The 13,201-nt window shown below is 38.1% G+C and overlaps 1 protein-coding gene across 2 annotated transcripts in view; it reads right to left on the bottom strand.

The window, feature by feature from the left end:
* Positions 1 to 13,201, bottom strand: part of FCHSD2 (FCH and double SH3 domains 2) — a 278,607-nt gene that overhangs the window by 160,219 nt on the left and 105,187 nt on the right. For both annotated transcript variants that reach the window (XM_066250498.1, XM_066250500.1), the window contains exon 4: positions 8,466 to 8,542. In XM_066250498.1, coding sequence (XP_066106595.1) covers positions 8,466 to 8,542 — 77 coding nt within the window. The remainder of the gene's footprint in view (positions 1 to 8,465; positions 8,543 to 13,201) is intronic.

The raw sequence follows: 13,201 nt of genomic DNA, 5'->3' as shown, positions 1-13,201 counted from the left end.
AAGAAAGAGACTCAAAAATAATAAAAAACGAGAAAGCCCTACAGGAATTGTCTGACTCCATCAGAAAGAATAACATAAGAATAATAGGTATATCAGAGGGAGAAGAGAAAGAAAATGGAATGGAGAATATACTCAAACAAATAATAGACGAGAACTTCCCAAGCCTGTGGAAGGAACTAAAGCCTCAAATTCAAGAAGCAAACAGAACACCAAGTTTTCTTAACCCCAACAAACCCACTCCAAGGCACATCATAATAAAGATGACACAAACCAATGACAAAGAAAAAATTCTCAAGGCAGCCAGGGAAAAGAAGAGTACAACATATAAAAGAAGGCCTATTAGATTATCATCAGATTTCTCAGCAGAAACTCTACAAGCTAGAAGAGAGTGGACCCCAATATTTAAAGCTCTGAAAGAGAGGAACTTTCAGCCAAGAATACTATACCCATCAAAGCTATCCTTCAAGTATGAAGGAGATATAAAAACATTCACAAATACAGAAAAGATGAGAGAATTTATCAACAGAAAGCCCCCACTCCAGGAAATACTAAAGGGGGTTTTCCAACCAGATTCAAAGAACAAAAGAAAACAACACCACAAGTAACAGCTCCACCAAGAACACAATAAAACCAAACTTAAACTGTGACAACAAAGGAAAAAAAGGGGGGAGAGGATGGAGATTAACAGTAGCAAAGGATGATGAAGTGCAGAAATACTTATAAGATAGGGTACTACAATGAATATGGTAGGTAACCTTTTCATTACTTAATGGTAACCACCCTTAAAAAAACCACCACAAAAACACTTGACTTAAAAAAGGTAGCAACAGAGGAAAGAAGTATGGAACACAAACAAACAAAAACAAATGATAGAAAAACAAAAGAGAAGAATCAAACTAGATACAAAACTAACAGAAAGCAATTTATAAAATGGCAGTAGGGAACCCACAAGTGTCAATAATTACACTAAATGTAAATGGATTAAACTTACCAATAAAAAGACACAGAGTAGCAGAATGGATTAAAAAAGAAAATCCAACTATATGCTGCCTACAAGAAACACATCTAAGCAACAAGGATAAAAACAAATTCAAAGTGAAAGGCTGGAAAACAATACTCCAAGCAAACAACACCCAAAAAAAAGCAGGCGTAGCAATACTCATATCTAATAATGCTGACTACAAGACAGAAAAAGTACTCAGAGACAAAAATGGTCATTTCATAATGATTAAGGGGAAGTTGAATCAAGAAGACATAACAATCCTTAATATATATGCACCAAACCAAGGAGCACCAAAATATATAAGACAGCTACTTATTGACCTTAAAACAAAAACTAACAAAAATACAATCATACTTGGAGACCTCAATACACCGCTGACGGCTCTAGATCAGTCATCCAAACAGAGAATCAATAAAGATATAGTGGCCTGAAACGAAATACTAGAACACCTGGATATGATAGACATCTACAGGACACTTCATCCCAAAGCGACAGAGTATACATTTTTCTCTAGTGTACATGGAACATTCTCAAGAATTGACCATATGTTGGGCCACAAAGACAATATCAGCAAATTTAGAAAAATTGAAATTGTACCAAGCATATTTTCTGATCATAAAGCCTTGAAACTAGAATTCAACTGCAAAAAAGAGGGGGGAAAACCCACAAAAATGTGGAAACTAAACAACATACTTCTAAAAAATGAATGGGTCAAAGAAGAAATAAGCGCAGAAATCAAAAGATATATACAGACAAATGAAAATGAAAATACGACATATCAGAATCTCTGGGATGCAGCAAAAGCAGTAATAAGAGGAAAGTTCATATCACTTCAGGCCTATATGAACAAACAAGAGAGAGCCGAAGTAAACCACTTAACTTCACACCTTAAGGAACTAGAAAAAGAAGAACAAAGACAACCCAAAACCAGCCGAAGAAAGGAGATAATAAAAATCAGAGCAGAAATAAATGAAATAGAGAACAGAAAAACTATAGAAAAAATCAATAAAACAAGGAGCTGGTTCTTTGAAAAGATCAACAAAATTGACAAACCCTTGGCAAGACTCACCAAGGAAAAAAGACACAGGACTCAAATAAATAAAATCCAAAATGAAAGAGGAGAGATCACCACAGACATCATAGAAATACAAAGAATTATTGTAGAATACTATGAAAAATTATATGCCACCAAATACAACAATCTAGAAGAAATGGATAAATTCCTAGAACAATACAACCTTCCTAGACTGAGTCATGAAGAAGCAGAAAGCCTAAACAGACCCATCAGCAGGGAGGAAATAGAAAAAACTATTAAAAATCTCCCCATAAATAAAAGTCCAGGCCCAGACGGTTATACTAGTGAATTCTATCAAACATTCAAAGAAGACTTGGTTCCTATTCTACTCAAAGTCTTCCAAAAAATTGAAGAAGAAGCAATACTTCCAAACACATTTTATGAGGCCAACATAACCCTCATACCAAAACCTGGCAAGGATGGCACAAAGAAAGAAAACTACAGACCAATATCTCTAATGAATACAGATGCTAAAATACTAAACAAAATACTGGCAAACCGAATACAACAACATATTAAAAAAATAATACATCATGATCAAGTGGGATTCATCCCAGAATCTCAAGGATGGTTCAACATACGCAAAACGGTTAACGTAATACACCGTATCAACAAAACAAAGAACAAAAACCACATGATCTTATCAATAGATGCAGAAAAGGCTTTTGATAAAATACAACACAATTTTATGTTTAAGACTCTCAACAAAATGGGTATAGAAGGAAAATATCTCAACATGATAAAGGCCATATATGATAAACCATCAGCCAACATCCTATTAAACGGCATAAAACTGAGGACTTTCTACCTTAAATCAGGAACAAGACAGGGTTGTCCACTCTCTCCACTCTTATTCAACGTGGTGCTAGAAGTTCTGGCCAGAGCAATCAGACAAGACAAAGAAATAAAAGGCATCCATATCGGAAAAGAAGAAGTAAAGCTATCACTTTTTGCTGATGATATGATCCTATACATCGAAAACCCGAAGGACTCCACAAAAAGATTATTAGAAACAATAAACCAATACAGTAAGGTCGCAGGATACAAAATTAACATACAAAAGTCCATAGCCTTTCTATATGCCAACAATGAAATATTAGAAAACGAACTCAAAAAAATAATCCCCTTCACGATTGCAACAAAAAAATAAAATACCTAGGAATAAACATAACAAAGAACGTAAAGGACCTATATAATGAAAATTACAAAGCGTTGTTAAGGGAAATCGAAAAAGATACAATGAGATGGAAAAATATTCCTTGTTCTTGGATAGGAAGAATAAATATAATCAAAATGGCCATATTACCCAAAGCAATATACAAATTTAATGCAATTCCCATCAAAATCCCTATGAGATTTTTTAAAGAAATGGAACAAAAAATCATCAGATTTATATGGAACTATAAAAAACCCCGAATAGCCAAAACAATCCTAAGGAAAAAGAATGAAGCTGGGGGCATTACAATACCTGACTTTAAACTATATTATAGGGCCACGATAATCAAAACAGCATGGTATTGGCAAAAAAATAGACACTCAGACCAATGGAACAGAATAGAAAGCCCAGAAATAAAACCACATATATATGGTCAAATAATCTTTGATAAAGGGGCCAACAACACACAATGGAGAAAAGAAAGCCTCTTCAACAAATGGTGTTGGGAAAACTGGAAAGCCACATGCAAAAGAATGAAACTCGACTACAGCCTGTCCCCGTGTACTAAAATTAATTCAAAATGGATCAAAGACCTAAATATAAGACCTGAAACAATAAAGTACATAGAAGAAGACATAGGTACTAAAATCATGGACCTGGGTTTTAAAGAACATTTTATGAACTTGACTCCAATGGCAAGAGAAGTGAAGGCAAAGATAAATGAATGGGACTACATCAGAATTAAAAGTTTTTGCTCAGCAAGAGAAACTGATATCAAAATAAACAGACAGCCAACTATATGGGAACTGATATTTTCAAACGACAGCTCAGATAAGGGCCTAATATCCAAAATTTACAAAGAACTCATAAAACTCAACAACAAACAAACAAACAATCCCATAAAAAAATGGGAAGAGGACATGAACAGACACTTCTCCCAGGAAGAGATACAAATGGCCAACAGATATATGAAGAGATGCTCAGCTTCATTAGTTATTAGAGAAATGCAAATCAAAACTACAATGAGATACCACCTCACTCCTGTTAGATTAGCTATTATCAACAAGACGGGTAATAGCAAATGTTGGAGAGGCTGTGGAGAAAAAGGAACCCTCATTCACTGTTGGTGGGACTGTAAAGTAGTACAACCATTATGGAGGAAAGTATGGTGGTTCCTCAAAAAACTGCAAATAGAACTACCTTATGACCCAGCAATCCCTCTACTGGGTATATACCCCAATACCTCAGAAACATTGATACGTGAAGACACATGTAGCCCCATGTTCATTGCAGCACTGTTCACAGTGGCCAAGACATGGAAACAACCAAAAAGCCCTTCAATAGAAGACTGGATAAAGAAGATGTGGCACATATACACTATGGAATACTACTCAGCCATAAGAAATGATGACATCAGATCATTTACAGCAAAATGGTGGGATCTTGATAACATTATAAGGAGTGAAATAAGTAAATCAGAAAAAAACAAGAACTACATGATTCCATACATTGGTGAAACATAAAAATGAGACTAAGAGACATGGACAAGAGTGTGGTGGTTACCAAGGATGGGGGGGGAGGGAGGACATGGGAGGGAGGGAGGGAGTGAGTTAGGGGGAGGGGGAGGGGCACAGAGAACTAGATGGAGGGTGACGGAGGACAATCTGACTTTGGGCGAGGGGTTTGCAACATAATTTGATGACGAAATAACCTAGACATGTTTTCTTTGAATATATGTACCCTGATTTATTAATGTCATCCCATTACCATTAATAAAAATTTATTAAAAAATAAAAAAAATAAAAATTAAAGAAAATGAAATTGAAAAGAGAAAAAGAAAAAATAATAAGGAAAAAAAGTTTAAAAAAATTGGTTTTGAGAGGTTACAGTTTTCTTCTAGTAGGTGTCATTGTATTACAAGTTTTAGCTCTATGAAATTCCTGGGCTGTCCTCTGCTGAGATGTTACTGTCACAATGATGTAGGCGGGGCTGCAGTCACATTGGTGGGTGGGGCGTATTGTGACAGCTTCGTCTTTAAGGCTTTGATTGGCTTTCCAGCTCTTGCAGTGGTGATCTCATGCCTCTAGGCGCTCCTCCCTATGTTGAACAGACCGGGGACCAGATGTAGAGCACCCCTGTTCTTCATGGGAGAGAGTGGCTCTGGAGAGCTAGCTGTGGGGTTTGTCTCTGCCACTCTCCATACCCACAAGGTGAGGGAGGTGGGATCTGGGAGGCTACACTTTAGTTTTTTCTGTCTCTACCGAGTGCGAGCTTTAGGCAGTGCAGCAGGAACAGTGTTCATGATCCTGAGCTCTGGCCACTTTGGTTTAGTATGTCACCCTCTGCCCCTCTGTCTTACTGCTCCTCCCAGCTGAAGGAGACCCAGTTACTCCACATTTCCCTTTCCATACCCATCTCAGACAAAACCCAGACAGCCAGAACTTCCCTCTTCCCTGAAGTCGGACAGAGAAAAATTAACCCAGTCACTCTGGGTTTGTCTCCTCTTCAGAGCTGACCTGGAATGCATTTTATCTGCTGCCCCCTTTTCAACCTGTTCTACCTTTAGTCTATTTGGTGCACGGATCTTTCAGGCATGCCTGTGAACGCAGCTGGGGTTTCTCCACTGCATTATGATGATTCAATTTGTTGACATTTTCAAGGGGAGAGATCAAGAGTATCTCTCGCCACCATTACTGAGACCTAAAATTTCCTGATAATTTCATATACAGACTCCCAACCACACACTTCAGTATGAGTTCTTAATTATCCTGGGTTCTCTGCTGCTATTTCATGGATATTAGTCTTTTTTTTCCCTCTCTCATTAAACTTTGTTTTACTGGGTCTCAAAATTCTGACAGATTTTTTGGTCAAGTTGTTTCCATTAAAAAGTACTGATTTAAAAAACTAATAACTTGGCCCTGGCCGGTTGGCTCAGCGGTAGAGCGTTGGCCTGGCATGCGGGGGACCTGGGTTCGATTCCCGGCCAGGGCACATAGGAGAAGTGCCCATTTGCTTCTCCACCCCCCCTCCTTCCTCTCTGTCTCTCTCTTCCCCTCCCGCAGCCAGGGCTCCATTGGAGCAAAGATGGCCCGGGCGCTGGGGATGGCTCCTTGGCCTCTTCCCCGGGCGCTGGAGTGGCTCTGGTCTCAGCAGAGCGATGCCCCGGAGGGGCAGAGCATCGCCCCCTGGTGGGCAGAGCGTCGCCCCCTGGTGGGCGTGCCGGGTGGATCCTGGTCAGGCACATGCGGGAGTCTGTCTGTCTCTCCCCGTTTCCAGCTTCAGAAAAATACAAAAAAAAAACACACAAAAAAACCCACTAATAACTTAAAAACTACCACCCGCCCATCAAAAAAAAAAAAAATTGACCTTCCCAGCCAAAACACATAGGAGAAGCGCCCATCTGCCTCTCCACCCCTACCCCTCTCCTTTCACTCTATCTCTCTCTTCCCCTCTTGCAGCCAAGGCACCATTGAAGCAAAGTTGGCCTGGGCACCAAGGATGGCTCCATGGACTCCGCCTCAGGCGCTAGAATGGCTCCGGTTGCAACAGAGCAACACCCCAGATGGGCAGAGCATTGCCTCCTAGTGGGCATGCTGGGTGGATCCTAGTCGGGCGCATGCCAGAGTCTGACTACCTCCCCGCTTCTCACTTCAGAAAAATACAAAAAAAAAAAACAAAAAAAAAAAAAACCCAACCCACAAAACATTCTCCTTTCCTTCTGAAAGTTTTACAATGCATTATAATCATTAACCAGTCTTTTACTATTAAACTTAAATGGCCAATTAAGACAAACAGTTCTGAGAATATTCTTCCACCATCAATTAAGATTGGGTTGGCAGGCACTGGGGATAATGAACATTTAGGTTTCTGAGCTTTCTGGGCAAACTTGGTGACTTTGTCAGCTCCAGCTGCTTTTCTTTTTCTTTCTTTCTTCTTTTTTTTTAAATTTAGTGAGAGGAGGGGAGGCAGAGACAAACTTTCACATGTACCCTGACTGGGATCTACCCAGCAAGCCCACTAGGGGGTGATGCTCTGCCCATCTGGGGCATTGCTCTGTTGCTCAGCAACTGAGCTCTCCTTTAGCACTGAGACCATTGAGCCATCCTCAGAGCCGGGGCCAATTTGCTCCAATAAAGTGCCATGGCTGCAGAAGGAAAAAAGAGAGACAGAAAGAGAGGAGCAAGAGGGCAAGGTGTGGAGAAGGAGATGGGCACTTCTCCTGTGTGCCCTGACTAGCAACTGAACCCAGCACTTCCACACTCCGGGCTGATGCTCTACCACTGAGCCAATCGGCCAGGGCAAATCCAGCTGCTTTCTTGACATATGCTTTTATGACGTCCACAGCAACTGTCTGTCTCACATCATGAACAGTAAAATGGTCCAGAGGATAGTCAGAGAGCTCTCAACACACATGAGCTTGCCAGGGACCACATTCATGATGGCAGCCTCAACGGATTTCAAAAACTTTGGGCCACCTTCTACTAGGGCATCAGTCTTAACTCTAACTAGACAGCAAACCCTGAAATATCTTTGACTTCTGGATCTGTCAACACTTAGGAGCAAAAAGCCAATAAATAGTTCTAAATTAATCTCAAAAAAGATACTAATATCTAAACAAAATTACAAATACTTTAAAGATATCTGTAGGGTTCCTGAGGACAGAATTTATATCCCATTGTCATCTCTCTTCTTCAAAATGTATGTGAGAAAGTAACTAGCCAATTTCTGGATACTCTGTTTTTTAAATCAATCAGTCAATTGGATACCCTGTTTTAAAACAAACACACAAACTGAGAAACTCTTCCCCCATATGCTCACAAAATCCCATTTTTACAAATTTAGAATTTGTTTTGGGACGAAGAGTCAATGATCATGGTGAAACACTACAATCTTGTTTCATTATTACTGCAATGTGTTTTAGCTGTAGGTTACTAAGGATATAATTTGTGTTTCATTGTCCTCTACTCTCTTTAAATTCCATATGTATATGAGTATTAACTGATTAAACAAATGTAATCTTGGTCTAACATATATAAAATGATTTATTTTATATAGATTATATATATATATTGTAAAACATTAACACTTTTTAATAATTTTGAAATTATGTCTAAAAACAGCAGAGAAAGAAGCAATTTGAAAAAACTGGAGTCTACATTATCTATATGTGACATGGCTCTCAGTGAAACAATTTTTAAAGAAAATGGGAAAGAGCTACTTCATTAAGTTACCTGTAATCATTCCGATCATCAGCTTTTATTCCAGGCCAATCTCTCTTCAGATACTGACTAGTCAACTTCTGGATACCCTGTTTAAAAAACATATATATTTTATAAAATAAGTGTTGTGCCTTAAGGAGACTTCTTTCCTAAAACACAGTAATTAGCAAATCTCATCTTTCCAAATATAAATTTAAAATCTTAAGTAAAGAATCAATGTTAAGTGGAAGAACACTATAACTTATTTCGTCATTGTCATAGACTTCTCTCATCTCCATTTTTAAGAAAAGGGTGAATGTAAGGATGAGGAAATTGAAAATTAATATGCTTTTTTACTTCATCAAACTATGTGACCAGCCAAGAAAGCAAACTACCTGTGGTATATAACAGGGAATACAGCTGTCCACCTCCACAAACCTGATTACACAGCTTAACATCTCAATTTCCCACCACTCCTCTTCTGTGACATGTATCGCATTTCTAAATTCCAGCAGCCAAATTTTCATACAGTACCAGGAAAGGTAATAATACTTCCAATTTGGAGCAGACAGATACCCAGTGACTTACACGATCAATGAATAAACTTTGGTGTTATTCCATACAAATATTTTTCTAGAAAAATTTTAATGGCTTTTGCTTTTTAAATGACACAATAACTTCAAATGAAAACATTAGTTTTACAAAGACATATACCCACTTACTGTTATCCATACAACATGAACCTGAACAAAAGAGTTATCTACAATAGGTATGGTGGGTATCAGAATTTGAAAAGACATTTTTGTTGGCAAGTGAGGTTCAACTACTCACTCCAAATGCAGAACATATTACCTTCAGATGGGAATATATGCGGTCCTCTAACACTGTATCAGGGCCTGATGTAATGGGTTAGAAATTATTAACTTTGGGATGCTCATCTCTATACATACAACTTTAAAAAGAATAAATTGCTGAAATGAAGAACAATCACGTTAATAGACTGCATACTTTAAGCAGAGGTTGCCCAAGTAAAATTAAAGTTTCTCTCTATGGTATCTTCCCAATAAGATCTGCAGCCAAATCAATTTGGCTTCATTAAATCTATTGCCGAATACCCTGCTTACCATTTCAATGAGCCAGGGTAGCAGAAACTGTAAAAAAGCTCCTTTGAATCTCAGGTTCCTCCTAAACTTGGCAATAGTTTGATTTTACTATTTCCAGGGACTGTGAATTCTGAGAACTCATATACAACTGCATGCCCACAATACTACCACTTGTATACTTTGTACTTTGGGGAAACAAATTACTAAGTCTTCCCTGAATATGTACAGTACTTTTTCATTTCTGTAACATTGTTCCAATTTGCAGGAAACATCTTTTCATCACTCCCTTTCCTACCTGCTGAATTCTCACTGCCGCTCCTTCAAACTGACTTTAAAATTTTCTAACACAAGACTCAAAAGTATAAATGAAAATGTGAGAAGTTTCATTGCCTAGGTATTCCATTTCATTAAAATAGAATAGTTTAACATTCTTTCTGCATTTATTAGCTGGAATTCTTTTTTTAAAAAATCTCTCTCCTTGAACGATTTGGTTATCTCAGAGGAAAGGCAAAATAAGTATTTGCTCACTTTTAAAAAGATGTGTTTTCGTCAGCCTAGCGTGCGGAGGACCCGGGTTCGATTCCCAGCCAGGGCACACAGGAGAAGCGCCCATTTGCTTCTCCACCCCTCCGCCGCGCTTTCCTCTCTGTCTCTCTCTTCCCCTCCCGCAGCCAAGGCTCCATTGGAGCAGGGATGGCCCGGGCGCTGGGGATGGCTCTGTGGCCTCTGCCTCAGGCGCTGGAGTGGCTCTGGTCGCAACACGGCGACGCCCAGGATGGGCAGAGCATCGCACCCTGGTGGGCAGAGCATCGCCCCTGGTGGGCATGCCGGGTGAATCCCGGTCGGGCGCATGCGGGAGTCTGTCTGACTGTCTCTCCCTGTTTCCAGCTTCAGAAAAATGAAAAAAAAAAAAAAAAGATGTGTTTTAATTTATTGTAGTCACTATTCTTTTCATGCACTAATTATTACATCTGTGGTCAGTGGGAGTCCCTTCAAGTTGGCTCCCATATCATGACCACAACAGACTTTGACAGTTTCTTTGTTTTCTTTTGCAGTTCCTATTTCAAAACTTCAGTAAGCTAGTTTTCCAAGGAATTCTGAGTCTTTTCAGAGAGACAGCATATTTAGAGACTACAATGTAGGCACTTCCTTATCCTTTGGGTCTTACTATGTGTCTTTCTCTAAGGGGCCTTATCTAATTGGTATATACAAAGTAGCTCACCTTTCAGCCAGTTACTCTCTTTCACACTACCCTAATCATTCATAATCCTTATTACACTGTTACTGCTTGGTTTAAATATTAATTTGACTATTTACTGACTATAAACTACATCAGGTAGGAATCTTGTCTATTTATTTTTTAATCCTTTTATCTCCAAGCAATAGCAGCAAAGACCCTAACTTTTAGTTGATGCCATTAATAATATTCACTGATTGCCATGTGTATTATTTTATTTCTAATGTATTTATTTCCCAGCTCCTTTGGTGTTTCTGCCATTCTCAGTTAGAAATGTCTAGATCAAAATTTCCCTGGATCCTCATTTTCATATACTCAAAAGTGGGGGTTGGGGAGCTATACCAGATTTTTAAGGTTATGACCAGGTATTTTATTTTTTTTACATTTAAAAAATTGTTTGTTGAATTGATTTTAGAGAGAGAGAAAGGGAGAGAGAGAGAAAAGGACATAACATCAATCGGCTCCTGTATGTGCCCTGACTAGGGATCGAACCAGCAACCTCTGCGCTTCAGGACGATGCTGTAACCAACTGAGCTATCCAGCCAGGGCTGACCAGGTAGTTTTAATATAATAAATCATTTCCTTAGTAAAATTAGAGTCAAATTTGACCTTCTCCACTATTGGACAGAACACGTGTACTCTAAAGCAATGGAAAAAAAATAATAGAAGTTTATGCCATACTTAAGCTCTGCACATTAACTTTAGTGAAGATTCAAGTGAGTCAAGTTCCCTGAATTAAAAAAACTCATAATGTGTAGACAGGAATAAGAAGTATGCAACATAAAATGGGAGGCAACACATGGGTTACTGCCAAATAAATGGTAATATGTGACATTAAGTACACAGATGAGGAAACAATCGTCTGGTATTTACTTTAAAAATTACATCTAAATGATACAACAGTGGCCTTTTCAGTTTAATCACAGCTAAAGTGGTTGCAGAACACTTCATACAGAACATGAGATATATGAGCCTCAGATTATAGGCAGGACTGAATCATATAAAACAAATAAACTTAACAAGCATTTCAAAACATTTATTCCTCTAAATTCTGTTAGGCTTTGTTATAACCACAAAGAAATTTACTTAAGATCACATAACTAGTTAAATTTAAATTAGAATCCCTATTCTAAATCTTTACAAAATCCTCCCACCATTTTAGTGTGGATTTTATCTAATTCTTCAATGAATTCTTAAGTTACTTTAAGTTATCTTTTTTTGTGTGTATTATAAGTCACAACAGCAATTTCTAGAGCTCTACAGCACAAAGTTAAACTGTATTAAACTGAATGAGCCCTTCAAAGATGAGATGAGAGATTCATGAAATAGACCAACAGTGAGATCTTTAGATGAAAGACTTTATTCAAGTTAGTTCACAGAGGCAGGAATCATGACTGCTGTGTGCTCCATGCAGCTGTTCAAGATCTCATCTGCATGGGCGCTCAAGAAATACTTTGTGGCCATTATAAGAAAAGTCCTAAATAACATTTCATTCCTCCAAAAGCATTCCATACTTAATTAACTGACTTCCCTTTTATGTTATGCTTAAAACTACATCTTATAAATAAAGGGTTTATTTATATACGAATAAAATCTACCCCAATTAAGAGGCTAAGAAAAAATAAACATATGGCTGTTTTAAAAAGTGTTAAAAATAAAATCACTCCCCCAGCCCACAACACTCTAAAACTGGTGCATTAGACATATAATATATATTTATGTTTACCTGAGCATCACTGATGTATAATGTTGATTTAGTTCCAAACATAGTTTACTCTGGAGCAGTGGTTTCCATAAAAAGGTACCATCAATATCCTCTTTGGAACATACAATAACATCCCATTCCAACTATTTAAAAAGCTATCAGTGTCTGATGTAAGACTTGCTTTGTTTTATCTCTCAATATTGCTCTAACAAGGGAAGCAACACAAAGAAAGACACTGTTCAGTAGACACAGGGAAATGGGCTGATGGCTTAACCTTTTGAACATTTACAAACAGCAAGCTGAGCAAAAAGTGTGTGTCATGGGTCTCGCACAGGTTATTCTGTAACCATTTCTTCCCCCCAACATACAGATGGCTCTACAAAATTATAGGAAACCATGTTTTTTATATACTTTAACTTTTTTGTCATGAAATTCCCAACGTTATGCAAATGACATTTAAAAATGAACAAGTCTACTGCATAAGTCGGATAGGTCTCAAACTGATGTAAAGTATACAATGATTGTCTTTACTATTCTTTTTTTAATTGACTGTATTGGGGTGACACTGGCTAATGAAATTATACAGGTTTCAGGTGCACAATTCTACAACACATCTTCTGTACACTGTATTGTGTGGTCAACTCCCCCAAGGCAAGTCTCCATCCATTATCATTTATCTCCCCCCCCTCTCCTCCAGCTACCCTCCCCCCAATCACCACACTGT

Source organism: Saccopteryx bilineata, chromosome 1 (genome assembly GCF_036850765.1).
Source record: "Saccopteryx bilineata isolate mSacBil1 chromosome 1, mSacBil1_pri_phased_curated, whole genome shotgun sequence".
Taxonomy (NCBI): Eukaryota; Metazoa; Chordata; class Mammalia; order Chiroptera; family Emballonuridae; genus Saccopteryx; species Saccopteryx bilineata.
The sequence above is the reverse complement of the archived record's forward strand: the minus strand, read 5'-3'. Positions and strand labels throughout refer to the sequence as shown.